Source organism: Procambarus clarkii, chromosome 22 (assembly GCF_040958095.1).
Source record: "Procambarus clarkii isolate CNS0578487 chromosome 22, FALCON_Pclarkii_2.0, whole genome shotgun sequence".
Lineage (NCBI taxonomy): Eukaryota > Metazoa > Arthropoda > Malacostraca > Decapoda > Cambaridae > Procambarus > Procambarus clarkii.
The window spans coordinates 4,669,087-4,684,714 of NC_091171.1; the positions used below are offsets into that span (position 1 = coordinate 4,669,087).

The 15,628-nt window shown below is 49.1% G+C and overlaps 1 protein-coding gene across 1 annotated transcript in view; it reads right to left on the minus strand.

The window, feature by feature from the left end:
- The window catches only part of LOC123756814 (collagen alpha-1(I) chain-like), a 31,824-nt gene that overhangs the window by 74 nt on the left and 16,122 nt on the right, over nucleotides 1-15,628 (minus strand). The window contains exon 2 of the mRNA XM_069329344.1: nucleotides 1-2,478. This exon is cut by the window's left edge and continues 74 nt beyond it. Within this exon, the coding sequence (XP_069185445.1) occupies nucleotides 1-2,478 (2,478 nt within the window). The remainder of the gene's footprint in view (nucleotides 2,479-15,628) is intronic.

Consider the following 15,628-nt stretch of genomic DNA (forward strand, 5'->3'; position numbering starts at 1 on the left):
TGCCCGTAGCCCTGGGGGCCCGGCGGTGACCGTAGCCCTGGGGGCCCGGCGGTGACCGTAGCCCTGGGGCCCGGCAGTGCCCGTAGCCCTGGGGGCCCGGCGGTGCCCGTAGCCCTGGGGCCCGGCGGTGCCCGTAGCCCTGGGGGCCCGGCAGTGCCCGTAGCCCTGGGGGCCCGGCGGTGACCGTAGCCCTGGGGGCCCGGCGGTGACCGTAGCCCTGGGGCCCGGCAGTGCCCGTAGCCCTGGGGGCCCGGCAGTGCCCGTAGCCCTGGGGCCCGGCGGTGACCGTAGCCCTGGGGCCCGGCAGTGCCCGTAGCCCTGGGGCCCGGCGGTGCCCGTAGCCCTGGGGCCCAGGCGGTGACCGTAGCCCTGGGGGCCCGGCGGTGACCGTAGCCCTGGGGCCCGGCAGTGCCCGTAGCCCTGGGGGCCCGGCGGTGCCCGTAGCCCTGGGGGCCCGGCGGTGCCCGTAGCCCTGGGGCCCGGCGGTGCCCGTAGCCCTGGGGCCCGGCGGTGCCCGTAGCCCTGGGGGCCCGGCGGTGCCCGTAGCCCTGGGGCCCGGCAGTGCCCGTAGCCCTGGGGGCCCGGCGGTGCCCGTAGCCCTGGGGGCCCGGCGGTGCCCGTAGCCCTGGGGCCCAGCAGTGCCCGTAGCCCTGGGGGCCCAGCAGTGCCCGTAGCCCTGGGGGCCCGGCGGTGCCCGTAGCCCTGGGGGCCCGGCGGTGCCCGTAGCCCTGGGGCCCGGCGGTGCCCGTAGCCCTGGGGCCCGGCGGTGACCGTAGCCCTGGGGCCCGGCGGTGACCGTAGCCCTGGGGGCCCGGCGGTGACCGTAGCCCTGTGGCCCGGCGGTGACCGTAGCCCTGGGGGCCCTGCGGTGACCGTAGCCCTGGGGCCCGGCGGTGCCCGTAGCCCTGGGGCCCGGCAGTGCCCGTAGCCCTGGGGGCCCGGCGGTGCCCGTAGCCCTGGGGGCCCGGCGGTGCCCGTAGCCCTGGGGCCCAGCAGTGCCCGTAGCCCTGGGGGCCCGGCGGTGCCCGTAGCCCTGGGGGCCCGGCGGTGCCCGTAGCCCTGGGGGCCCAGCGGTGCCCGTAGCCCTGGGGCCCGGCGGTGCCCGTAGCCCTGGGCCCCGGCAGTGCCCGTAGCCCTGGCAGTGCCCGTAGCCCTGGGGGCCCGGCGGTGCCCGTAGCCCTGGGGGCCCGGCGGTGCCCGTAGCCCTGGGGGCCAGGCGGTGCCCGTAGCCCTGGGGCCCGGCAGTGCCCGTAGCCCTGGGGGCCCGGCGGTGACCGTAGCCCTGGGGCCCGGCGGTGACCGTAGCCCTGGGGGCCCGGTGGTGCTCGTAGCCCTGGGGCCCGGCGGTGCCCGTAGCCCTGGGGGCCCGGCGGTGCCCGTAGCCTTGGGGCCCGGTGGTGCCCGTAGCCCTGGGGGCCCGGCGGTGCCCGTAGCCCTGGGGGCCCGGCGGTGCCCGTAGCCCTGGGGGCCCGGCGGTGACCGTAGCCCTGAGGCCCCGGCGGTGACCGTAGCCCTGTGGCCCGGCGGTGACCGTAGCCCTGGGGGCCCGGCGGTGCCCGTAGCCCTGGGGGCCCGGCGGTGACCGTAGCCCTGGGGGCCCGGCGGTGCCCGTAACCCTGGGGCCCGGCGGTGACCGTAGCCCTGGGGGCCCGGCGGTGCCCGTAGCCCTGGGGGCCCGGCGGTGACCGTAGCCCTGGGGGCCCGGCGGTGCCCGTAACCCTGGGGCCCGGCGGTGCCCGTAGCCCTGCGGGCCCGGCGGTGACCGTAGCCCTGCGGGCCCGGCGGTGACCGTAGCCCTGGGGGCCCGGCGGTGACCGTAGCCCTGCGGGCCCGGCGGTGACCGTAGCCCTGGGGCCCGGCGTTGACCGTAGCCCTGGGGCCCGGCGGTGACCGTATCCCTGGGGCCCGGCGGTAACCGTAGCCCTGGGGCCCGGCGGTGACCGTAGCCCTGGGGCCCGGCGGTGACCGTAGCCCTGGGGGCCCGGCGGTAACTGTAGCCCTGGGGCCCGGCAGTGACCGTAGCCCTGGGGCCCCGGCGGTGACCGTAGCCCTGGGGCCCCGGCGGTGACCGTAGCCCTGGGGCCCGGCGGTGACCGTAGCCCTGGGGCCCGGCGGTGACCGTAGCCCTGGGGCCCCGGCGGTGACCGTAGCCCTGGGGCCCCGGCGGTGACCGTAGCCCTGGGGCCCGGCGGTGCCCGTAGCCCTGGGGTCCGGCGGTGCTCGTAGCCCTGGGGCCCGGCGGTGGCCGTAGCCCTGGGGCCCGGTGGTGACCGTAGCCCTGGGGGCCCGGTGGTGCCCGTAGCCCTGGGGGCCCGGTGGTGCCCGTAGCCCTGGGGCCCGGCGGTGCCCGTAGCCCTGGGGCCCGGCGGTGCCCGTAGCCCTGGGGCCCGGCGGTGCCCGTAGCCCTGGGGCCCGGCGGTGCCCGTAGCCCTGGGGCCCGGTGGTGCCCGTAGCCCTGGGGCCCGGCGGTGCCCGAAGCTCTTGAGCACAATTAATACATAAAGCTAGCAAAATACAATCAATATTCAACTTGCACAATCATCACATAACTTCAATTGCAATCACTTCTCTATTTGTACAATCATAACAATGTGTTCAAATACAATCTGGACAATCAAGACACATTTGTAGAGACATTTTCCAAAACATGACTACATCATCTGTTATAATAAGCCGAGTTTTTCAACCAACTGGTTTCTCTGTATTCAAAGCTGATAAGCACTCGTATATTTCTTAAGATATTTCAAGAACATAATTGATAAACTGGTTTATAATTCCCTCACAAAGTATTTCCCGATTCATCCAATTTATTTCCATTGTTTCAATACATTAAATATCTTAGTAATGCCCCTTTATCAGAGGCAGTTGAGTCGCGCGGCACTGAGTTAGGGTCAAGCCAGCCGGGAGATTTCAATGCCAAACGAGTAATGAACTTGTACGTTCAAACTTATTTCCTTTGATTAAGGCGGAAATGAATAGGAGATAAAGGACGTTTTATTCACTCACACACTGTCACTTATACGACACCAACCCCACAACACACCGTCACTAACACCACGCCAACCCCACAACACACCGTCACTAACACCACGCCAACCCCACAACACACCGTCACTAACACCACACCAACCCCACAACACACCGTCACTAACACCACACCAACCCTCACCAACATAGTGGCGAGGGGAACATGCCGTTTTGGAACAGGGTGTAGATACTTCCACCCTAAATTATGTCAATTTTCAATTAGGGACAAAAAATGCTACAATCTTCAGTGTCCGGAATTCCCCGTGAGAGGTACACAGCGTTATAGACGGGAAGATCACTATGACACTACTGGAAAATTTTTAGAGGAAGGCAGAAACAGTAGAAAATATAAGAGAGGAACAGTCAGATGGAACCACTACAGGATTACAGAGGGGAAGGGAGATACCCACAAGACTGGAATACAAATTATCAACAAGCACACAGGTACTACACCACACAACACTCGTCCTACTACCAAAACTGGACGAATCACTTCCAAAACAACACACCCTGGACCGGGGTAGAGTGGGGGGGGGAGAACTACCAAAGCCTACCAGAAGGGACACACAATGTGGGAAGTCATTCATATTACCAAACATACAAGGCTTGAAATTAAAATCAAGAAATAAAGTTAAGTTCATAAATGGCCTCCTAATAGATTCGAACTCAGTATTTGGTGCATTTACAGAAACCCACACAAAACACAACATGGATAGTGAAATCTGGATTCCGAATTATAATCTATATAGATGTGACAGAGTAATTAGGTCAAGTGGAGGAGTAGGTCTGTATATTAAAGAGGAGCTGGCATGCACAGAGCTCCTGAACTCGCCCAATGAGGTGGTAGAGGTACTTGGAATCAAGGTAGAAAATATTAATCTACTTATTATTTTAATATACAAACCGCCAGATGCAACAGTTGAGGAATTCACTGAACAGATCCACAAAATAGAGAATATCCTTGATGACCTAGCAACCCCAGTACCAGATATTGTCTTCCTTGGAGACTTCAATCTACCCAGTTTAAAATGGAGAATAGTAAACAATAACATTATAGCAGGAAGTCAACCTGGAAATAACCAACCACAGGTCAGAGAACTACTGAGCTTCTGTGACAAATTCTCGCTCAGTCAGCAGATTACAGAACCAACTAGGAACGAGTACACGCTGGACCTGATATTCACGAACAATGAGAAGCTAATCAGAGACATTACTGTCTCAGACACTACGTACTCGGACCACAAGCTCATTGAAGTGCAAACTAACATTAATAACGGTAGTAGACCCAAGAGAAAGAACAAGCGAGAAGGGTTATTCAATAAATACAATTTTAATAATAAAAGGATAGACTGGGAGAAAATAAACAGGGAATTTACAAACATTCAATGAGAAAATGTTCTAAGAAATAAAAAATCCTAAACAAGGAATAGAAAAACTGACTTCTGAAGCATATGAAGTCTGTCTGAAACATGTTCCTTTGAGGAAAGCCACAAAGAGGTCCAATGTAGAAAGAGAACGCAGACGACATTACAAAAGGAGGAAGAAATTAACGGAAATGCTTAAGCAGATACGACTCTCCATACAGAGAAGAAATAATTTAAACAGGGAGATTGAAGAAATCGAACAGAGACTGAAGCATTCCTATCAGACTGAAGAATGGCAACTAGAACAGAAAGCAATTCAAGAAATAAGGAAAACCCTAAAATATTTCTTCCCATATGCTAAGTCAAAGCGAAAACCACTGCCAGTATTGGACCTATTCGTATTAGTGAAGGTTCATACATTGAGGATGACATAGAAATTTGTGAAATCCTAAAAAAAATCAATATGAGGACATGTTTAGCACTCCGATACTCAGCATGAAAGTGGAAGATTCGGACAATTTCTTTATGAATGATACTCAAACACCTGTAAATATAACTGATATCAACACGAGCGAAGTAGATTTTGGAAGAGAAATTGACAATATGCCCATGCACTCAGCCCCAGGTCCAGACTCATGTAATTCAATATTTATAAAGAAATGCAAAGTGCCAGTAGCACAGGCACTCAGTATAGTGTGGAGGAAGAGCTTGGACACGGGGAAGATACCAGATGCGCTTAAAGCAGCAGACATAGCCCCTCTACACAAGGGAGGGAGCAAAGCATTGGCAAAGAATTATAGACCAGTTTTACTAACGTCCCACATAATAAAAGTATTTGAGAGAGTAATCAGGAGTCAGGTCACTAGATTCATGGAAACCAATGACCTCCACAGCCCAGGCCAACATGGATTTAGAGCGGGAAGATCATTCCTCTCACAGCTACTTGACCACTATCACAAAATCACTGAGGCATTAGAAGAAAAACAGAATGCAGAAGTTGTATACACAGATTTTGCCATGGCATTCGACAAATGTGACCATGGAGTGATTGCACACAAAATGAAGTCAATGGATATAACTGGTAAAGTAGGACGCTGGATACTCAATTTCCTGTCGAATAGAACACAAAGAGTAACAGTCAATCACGTAAAATCGAGTTCGAGCGCAGTTAAAAGCTCTGTTCCTCAAGGTACAGTCCTTGCACCACTGCTATTCCTTATTCTCATATCAGATATAGACAAAAATACTAGTCATAGCTTCGTGTCATCCTTTGCAGATGATACAAAAATCAGCATGAAAATTACCTCTGCTGAAGACATTGAAAAACTACAGACATTAACAAAATTTTCGATTGGGCAGCAAAAAATAACATGATGTTTAACGGTGATAAATTCCAGGTACTCAGATACGGCAAAAATGATGATCTGAAACATAATACAGGGTACAAAACACAATCGAATCTGCCCATAGTAGGAAAATAGCATGTCAATGATTTGGAAATAATGATGTTCGACGACCTAAGGTTTAGGGAGCATAACCAAGCAAATATTGCGTCAGCCAGAAAAATGATAGGATGGATTACGAGAACTTTCAAATCCAGGGATCCCATCACAATGGTTGTACTCTTCAAATCACTTGTGTTGTCCCGTCTTGAGTACTGCTCAGTACTCGCTTCCCCCTTCAGAGCAGGAGAGATTGCTGAAATAGAGGGAATACAGAGAACATATACGGCACGCATAGACGAGATAAAGCACCTAAATTACTGGGATCGTCCCAAAGCTCTCCAAATGTACTCACTAGAAAGGAGACGAGAGAGATACCAAATAATGTACATGGAAAATACTGGAATGTACATGGAAATACCAAATAATGTACATGGAAAATACTGGAGGGACAGGTCCCAAATCTACACAGTAAAATAACAACGTACTGGAGTGAACGATATGGAAGAAAATGCAGAATAGAACCAGTGAAGAGCAGAGGTGCCATGGGTACAATCAGAGAACACTGTATAAACATCAGAGGTCCGCGGTTGTTCAACGTCCTCCCAGCGAGCATCAGAAATATTGCCAGAACAACCGTGGACATCTTCAAGAGGAAACTAGATTGTTTCCTCCAAGGAGTGCCGGACCAACCGGGCTGTGGTGGGTATGTGGGCCTGCGGGCCGCTCCAAACAACAGCCTGGTGGACCAAACTCTCACAAGTCAAGCCTGGCCTCAGGCCGGGCTTGGGGAGTAGAAGAACTCCCAGAACCCCATCAACCAGGTATCCAGCAGGTAACCCCACAACACACCGACACTCTCCCCACACAAAGAGCAGGCCGAGGCATATAGGGAGGGCAGACATCCTGCTTCAGGAAGGACAGTCCTGCTCTTGAACACTGTCCTCTTTCCTGCGCCGCCTCAAGGAGAACATTAACTTGTCCTCCTTTTTGGGTCTTGTCTAAAAAGAACTATAAAAAGATGTTTTACATATACTACACCAACGGGAAGTTCAAGAACTGAAGGTCACAGTAACCACCCACATTTTAATTATAATTTTATGTAGTTGTCGTTGGCCGCGCTACGGTGTTGTGTGGGTGACAGTCAAGCTGTCAAGCACACGTGGGAGTAGTGACGGGGGGGGGGGGGGGGTAATAGACGGGAATGAGTGACAGGGGAGTGGTGACGGTCAGTCGGCCCAAGGCCACAGTGGACAGCGGTAGTCAATATTCGGACCTTTAATCCCCTAAATAAATGCCGAAAAGATAGACTATATACGCATGGATGTTTCTAAAGAATTAGGATTTATTGCTAAAAGCAGAATAGGTGACTTTCAATGTATTTTGTTCATTATGCCGCCGTGATGTGGATATTAGCGGCATGGGAACAAGGCAGGTATACGACACACTGCCGCAGATAAACTCATTTAACACTGGTAGGGTCAGTACGTCATCAATTATCATTTTCCTCCCCAGCATGTCAAGATAACATAATAATCACTGGAGAGTTGTGTGAAGCGCATCATCAGTTGATTGACAGTTGAGTCAGGACCAAAGAGCCAAAGCTCAATCCCCGCAAGTACAACTAGATGAGTACTAGTGCTGAATGTGGAGTCAAAGTTAACAGACTTGTAAAGTGACTCACTGATAGTGAACGGTGTAACGTGTGGGAAACTACAGGATAAACTGTGGGAACAGGTTCTAAAAGAACGGGATCCTGAACACACACAGGTGGATTACGCCACAGAACCTGGCTTGCCCTTTACAGTTGCAAGTGATGCTTTAAACACCGGCGCAACACAGTCTTCCCGATGCTTCTGAGACATCCCTGTGAGGAGGCTGCCCCTCCTCACATTGTCATTGTGAGGAGGGGCAGCCCGTCCTCCTAACAAAGACCCAAAGTCCATTCCATCCACCCGCCAAACCCCCAGCCGTTTATGAATGAAAAACGGTTTACACACGACTCAGAACTGCTGACGTTCGAACACTTCCGGAACAAGTGCTTCACTGACGAATTTTGTCCGAACCACAACGCTGTAAATGCTTCACCCACGTACTACAAATACTAATAATCGCCAACAGAACCTAAACACCTAACCTAACCTATGCCTATATATGCACAATATGCTAATATATTATAATAATTTATATTTGAGAAAATTTTCGTTTTGAATGAACAGCATGTTAATATTTATGAATGCGTCTGTGGGGTCGACCGCTGGATGGAATGGACTTCAGTAGAGGACGGGTTGGAGAAAGGAGTGCAGCCTGCGTTACTGGACATTTACAATGATAACAGTGAATTATCATAGATCATAATAAATCAGTTACTATCTAGAGACGTCAGGTCTGAAACTGAATTAATTGTCTGCATTTATAAATGGCACTGCAAGTGTAAACAATGGAAAACACAACAGTGTTTGTTAGAAACTAAAAATTGCTCAATGTAACATTATTCCTGCAAACTGTCAGGCTCAGATTTTGCACAATGCAACAAAATTTGCAACAGGAAAACTGTAAATTGATGTTCAAAATTTGTACTTGAAGTGTATAACCATTTCAGAGATCAGCATAGTTATAGGAATCTGGTGAATTTGTTGAGGTTGATAGTTGCAGTTTGTTGCGGCAGGAACTGTTTGTTGCTGACTTTCCTTCAGCCAGCTATTGACTTAAATGCTGGTTAGTCGTAAACAGTTACTTCAGAGCACAGGAGGAGTGACCCAGGGTACTATGCAAGTGCTTTGGAATTGAAGGAAGTGCCTGTGAATTGTCAGAGGTCTATTTCTTCTTCTTTAGTCACAGTCTTAAGTTATTCTCAGACACTATTGGAGGAGTAGAAGCCAAGGTTTCCTCAGGTCTTAGAGCCAACCCTGTCGAAATGTTGGGTTATCTGGTGACTCTCATGAAAGCATACAGTGAAGACCAATACCTGAGGAAGGGAAGCCTCACCTCCCTTACCTTTCTCACATGGTATGATGCTGAGGAGAGATCGAGGTCCCTTCCTTATGATGTAGGGGGAGGGGAAGAGAGGGGTGCGAGATCCCCCCATCCCCCCCCCAACATCATGATGTGGGAGGGAAGGGAGTCATTATATGCTTGTGGAGCGGCCGGCGGCCTCCTCTGCCGATCTGTCACGAGGTGGACTTATCTACTGCTTGCCTTACAAATTATACAGATAGGATCACCGCCTCTTTTGTCCGCCTCCCACGCCCCTTCCAACTGCTACCCCTTCCCCATCCCCCGGGGGAGTCCCTCGGGGCCACCTCCCTCCCAACTCCTCCTCCCTCCTCTACACTGTAGCACGTCCCAAAAGATCTTTAACTGCTTCTTAAGATTTTAGTGGTGATTGTAAGCGGCGGTCCTCCCCCCCCCCTGAACCCTGACCACATCTTCCCAATCATCGCCTTACTGGCCCCCCCCCCCAACCTGCCCAATTACCTGTACCATCACAAGCCGCCCCCAACCAAGTCCCCTCCATCACCCCCCCCCCACCTTGCCGAAAGATTCTCTGTCTTCCACTACGAGCACCAGACCCCCACACAAAATCCACCCCTTCAACCAGAACCCCCCCCCCCCGCATATACTCCCCCCCCCTTCCACCAGACACCACAAACCATCACCCCCCCCCCCTTCCACCAGACACGGAGCCCCCACTGAAAGAAACTGGAAATAGTTAAACAATTTGCGACGAGGCTATTCCTGGAGTTGTAAGGGATGGGATATGAAGAGCGACTGAAGGAACTAAACCTGACGACGTTAGAAAAAAGGAGAGAGCGGGGAGATATGATAGCAGCATACAAAATACTTAGGGGAATTGACAGAGTTGAAATGTTCAACAGTTCAAATGTTCAGACGAAATGTTCACACGGAAAACCAACAGAACAAGGAGACATGGGTGGAAGCTGGAAACTCAGATAAGTTATAGAGATGTTAGAAAGTTTAAACAACCGAAGGCTAGAAAGGCGGGATCCAAGAGCCAACGCTCGATCCTGCAGGCACAAATAGCCGAGTACACACACACACACACACACATTAGGAGCCGAACCCGGCAGTGCCCGGGACAGTCTCTCTCTCACCTACCACCACCACCCCTCCCCACTTTCCTTTCTCCCCAAGTCCCCCTTCCTTCCCCTCTCCCTTTTCCTCCTTTCTCTCCGTTCTTTTCACCTCCCCATTCCCCCACCTCTCCCCCTCTTCGTGTCTGCTGCTTGACACTGTCTACTGAACCATGGTACTATAGTTCCAGTTACTGTGTTCCCGTTATTATTGGTATGAAGCGCTCTTCAGCCTCTTTGTATCTCCATTTCACGTGACCAATCATTATCTGGTTATCTGGAGGTTATCTTTAGATGATATCGGGGCTTAGAGTCCCCGCGGCCCGGTCCTCGACCAGGCCTCCTTTTTGTTACACACCCCCAGGAAGCAGCCCGTAGCAGCTGTCTAACTCCCAGGTACCTATTTACTGCTAGGTAACAGAGGCATTAGGGTGAAAGAAATATGTTGCCCATTTGTTTCCGCCTCCACCGGGGATTGAACCCGGAACCTCTGGACTACGAATCCCGAGCGCTGTCCACTCAGCTGGCAGACCCCCTCAGGGCCCCCCCCCCCTGTCAGGTTGGAAGCATTTGGTAGTAAGAGAAAGTATGATAGGCAGAGAGTGTCTGAGAGGCATAGTGTCTGAGAGATAAGAGGCACAGGGTGGGAAAGGGGCAGAAGGGGTGTATGAGAGACATTAATGCCACGACTCTGAGATATTGCCAAAGAAGTTAAATAAAGTACTCATTAAGATTACCGTGTCTTTGGAGCAGTTGCAGCCTATTACAACTGCTTCTAGAATTGGTCAATTATTTTGTGTGAGGCAATTCATATTTACCGCACTTCTCCATTATAACTATTAAAGAAAAGTTATACCCAGTGGGACTTTTGTGGGGTCGGCTATTGTGTTGAGAGGTGTCTGGAGGACTGCGTCCCGTCTACGAGATGCACAGTATCCGGCGGGTTTTCTGCACCGGATATGAGACCAGTTTTAGGAGACAAGTTGAGAGCCACAGTATAGTGCTGATGGCTCATAGAAATCAAAGGTTAAAATGGAATGTGTGGAGTAACAGGTATCCTGGAGTACTGTGTTGGCACTACTTCACTCTACAGCTGCTGTGACGACCAAGCTCCAGGAGGGAGGTCAGCAGGCGGGTGGCCGCTGCAGGTAGGAGGTCTGTGGGAACCGACCTGTGAGATTTATATTTATTTAATTTATATGAATTTATATTTACGTTAATTTATATACTTCGATAGCAATTTGTATAATGATAAGTGGACTGTACTTCTGCGATAATCTCATAATCTCACAAATCGATCCTCTACACATTAGGGGGGTTTATTATATTAATATATATGCAGCCAATCAAACTACAGTAACTACATACATTGATGAGGTTCCTTATCTTATAGTACAGCAGGTTAGTCCACCAGGTATAACTAGGGTGTAGACACCAAATTATCCTCTTTGAGGTAGCTTCCATCACCCAGTAACTGGTGCACAAAATCTTGCATCCTCGTCTTGACCTGTCAAAAGTGCGCTAGCTGTGAAGCCAGATACCTATATATGACAAGTATATCAGAGAAACAGTACATGGAACATGAAGACCTGGCTTAATTACCTTTAGTTTGAGGCTTCCACGTAATCTAACCGGGTCACCCTATATCCTGACATTAATGGCCATAAATGAATGATAAACGGGTTTCGGATAGACACTTAACTTGAATTGTAGACATCGTGTTGGAGATGGTACCTTTGGTTTCCATAACACTACGTCCAAGTAAAATTAACAGGAGCCGTATTTGCTCCCGTGTGCCTCTGGTCTCATATAAACAATGGCTGTTTAACTCTCCATACTATTGACGTTACTGGCCGACATTGTCCAGAATGATAGGAGCCGAATTTGCTCCACACGTCTCGGAGGTGACACAACAATGGCTCCCTCCTTCCTCCCTCTGACGCCTGGCCTACTTTGTCCAGATTTCAGAAAGTGATAGAAGGGTCACATTTACTCTACTTTAATATTGATAATTAAGTTAATTTATATGAGATGTTTTTATGATGGTAAAGTCCAAAGACTAATGTATTTAAGAATAATTCCCAGCAAAATAGCTGGTGAATTATAATAGTATGTGGTGATGATATCCCGTTTTCTTTAGATGGTAATTCCACTACAAGTTACGTTTTCTATGGGTAACTTGTTGGTAATACAGCTATTATCTGTATGATTATTAAATGGTGTCGGATTTTCCGATATAATTCCCCAGGGGGCTGCTCACGGGTCGAAGTCCTATTTAGAACAGACGAACACCGATACTCCTCCTTCGAATTATTAGATTAATCACACATTTGTGCGTCTGTTCGTACAGGACGGATGTCCCATACTAGAGTTGCAGGGGTTAGAAGTCTAATGCGATTTCATTTCCCTGTCAACTCTTGAAAGGCTAATATTCAAGCCTATTACATATTATTTAACCCAGAAGACTGAATGTGATCAAGTACTACAGTCAAGTATGATTCAGGGACTGCAGTGAGATCAGTGACATTAGATATAACTTGAAGTTTGTTCAGGTAACTGGTCACTGATATATAAACACTGAGGCCCATGGAATACATCTTGATTAAATAATAAATGTATCAAATCAGTCATCAGATTTATTGGGGTTTAATTTAGTTAATTGATTCAGAAGATTGAATAGCTCATCATTAAAGTAAAGTATGGTTCTGAGACTGCAGTGGGTTCAGTGACATTGGTCGCAGTGACTTGTAGCTGCTTAAGCTACTGTTCACTGATTTGCCACTGAGGCCTCATGAACTCATCTCCAGCTTTAAATGATGATACTAATATCAACCTCTGTTGGTATAGTCAGCTGTAATCTCCTAGTATAATGCTACTGGAGAAATATAATCAGCTGACAAATTTAGGTTTCTACTGGTATTGTTTATCTGCAGTCATAGGTCTCCCCAGGCTTGATACTGGGCCTGAGAGTAATTTACCTCCTGCAGAGTTTAACATGGTTATGCCCTGATATTTAGTAGGGCTACCAATGAATTGATGGTAGTAGTCTGTCCCCACAAGGACAGCCATTTGGCATTTGATTTGCTCAAATTTACCTGCAGCTGCTTGATAATAGCTTTCCAGGTCAGCATAATCAACTTGAGATTGTTGTGACAAATCTTCACATTTCTTGATCTGTCTTGTTAAGTGGCCTTTAAGACCTGCAAGGGTTCTTTTCATTCTCCCTGCATTATCCATACTGGCTAGTTGGTGAAGCCTTGTGGGGCTTGTACTTGGGCTGCTCATAATACTGAACAAGCTCTAATGGTAGCCTAGGGTAAATTCTGAACTCACTAGGCAATAATCCTACCTCTACTAGAGGTTAGCACTTAAAATTAATACACATTATATATATACAATCATCCACACTAATGATTTGAGTGATAAACCAGTGTCACTGGAAGTACCTTTAGGTTAGCTCCTCTATATCACCCTAGGATGGTAGAGACACTAATTAATCACTCAAAGGTGTAATGATCATAAGTAAATTATTATATATACACAACTCAACTCGAGTTGATAAAAATTACACCCAAAATAGGGTCTGGACCATTCATTAATGGTGTTAGGTTGATCAATATAGTACAACTGACTATGGTAATAATGGGACTAGGATGAACAATAATAGTTCAACTAGTCAATGGTTAATATCCTACCCTGTTGTGGGTTGGCAATTAGTAAATATTATACTGTGATCACTAGTGCAATATATATTAAATAATTCTCTATTTTGGAGAAATAATATACACAATTATTGATAATAGCCTCTTAATTAGCCTCTATGAAACTTCTAATATTATCTAGAAGTATTAAATATTATTAGTGACCTCGCGAAATAAACTCCACAAAATTCGTAGATAATCTCTCGCGAAATGTAACACCACGAAATCCGTGAACAATCTCGCGACAGTCACTAATTGGCTGGCTTCAATATTAGCGCTGTCATTTCACGAAATAACACGCCACCAAATTTCTGTGGGTGTGCATGAAACCGCTGACGAAGCTGAACTGGGCTGAGGGAGGCTCCTGAGCTCCCTCGAGGCTACGCTGCCGTCTATGACTGGCTGGCTTTGTTTAAATAACACTGCACTAGTATATTTAATGAATCCACTGGATAACTGGTTCATCCGGTACTAAGATGACCAAATGTGGGTTCAAAGGATCAAATAATCCGTCATCCGGTTCGAAGATGACCAAATAATGTGGGAACCGACCTGTGAGATTTATATTTATTTAATTTATATGAATTTATATTTACGTTAATTTATATACTTCGATAGCAATTTGTATAATGATAAGTGGACTGTATTTCTGCGATAATCTCATAATCTCACAAATCGATCCTCTACACATTAGGGGGGTTTATTATATTAATATATATGCAGCCAATCAAACTACAGTAACTACATACATTGATGAGGTTCCTTATCTTATAGTACAGCAGGTTAGTCCACCAGGTATAACTAGGGTGTAGACACCAAATTATCCTCTTTGAGGTAGCTTCCATCACCCAGTAACTGGTGCACAAAATCTTGCATCCTCGTCTTGACCTGTCAAAAGTGCGCTAGCTGTGAAGCCAGATACCTATATATGACAAGTATATCAGAGAAACAGTACATGGAACATGAAGACCTGGCTTAATTACCTTTAGTTTGAGGCTTCCACGTAATCTAACCGGGTCACCCTATATCCTGACATTAATGGCCATAAATGAATGATAAACGGGTTTCGGATAGACACTTAACTTGAATTGTAGACATCGTGTTGGAGATGGTACCTTTGGTTTCCATAACACTACGTCCAAGTAAAATTAACAGGAGCCGTATTTGCTCCCGTGTGCCTCTGGTCTCGTATAAACAATGGCTGTTTAACTCTCCATACTATTGACGTTACTGGCCGACATTGTCCAGAATGATAGGAGCTAAATTTGCTCCACACGTCTCGGAGGTGACACAACAATGGCTCCCTCCTTCCTCCACTCTGACGCCTGGCTTACATTGTCCAGATTTCAGAAAGTGATAGAAGGGTCACATTTACTCTACTTTAATATTGATAATTAAGTTAATTTATATGAGATGTTTTTATGATGGTAAAGTCCAAAGACTAATGTATTTAAGAATAATTCCCAGCAAAATAGCTGGTGAATTATAATAGTATGTGGTGATGATATCCCGTTTTCTTTAGATGGTAATTCCACTACAAGTTACGTTTTCTATGGGTAACTTGTTGGTAATACAGCTATTATCTGTATGATTATTAAATGGTGTCGGATTTTCCGACAAGGTCAGCAGGCGGGTGGCCGCTGCAGGTGGGAGGTCAGCAGGCGGGTGGCAGCTCCAGGAGGGAGGTCAGCAGGCGGGTGGGAGCTCCAGGAGGGAGGTCAGCAGGCGGGTGGCAGCTCCAGGAGGGAGGTCAGCAGGCGGGTGGGAGCTCCAGGAGGGAGGTCAGCAGGCGGGTGGCAGCTGCAGGAGGGAGGTCAGCAGGCGGGTGGCAGCTCCAGGAGGGAGGTCAGCAGGCGGGTGGCAGCTCCAGGAGGGAGGTCAGCAGGCGGGTGGCAGCTCCAGGAGGGAGGTCAGCAGGCGGGTGGGAGCTCCAGGAGGGAGGTCAGCAGGCGGGTGGCAGCTCCAGGAGGGAGGTCAGCAGGCGGGTGGCAGCTCGAGGA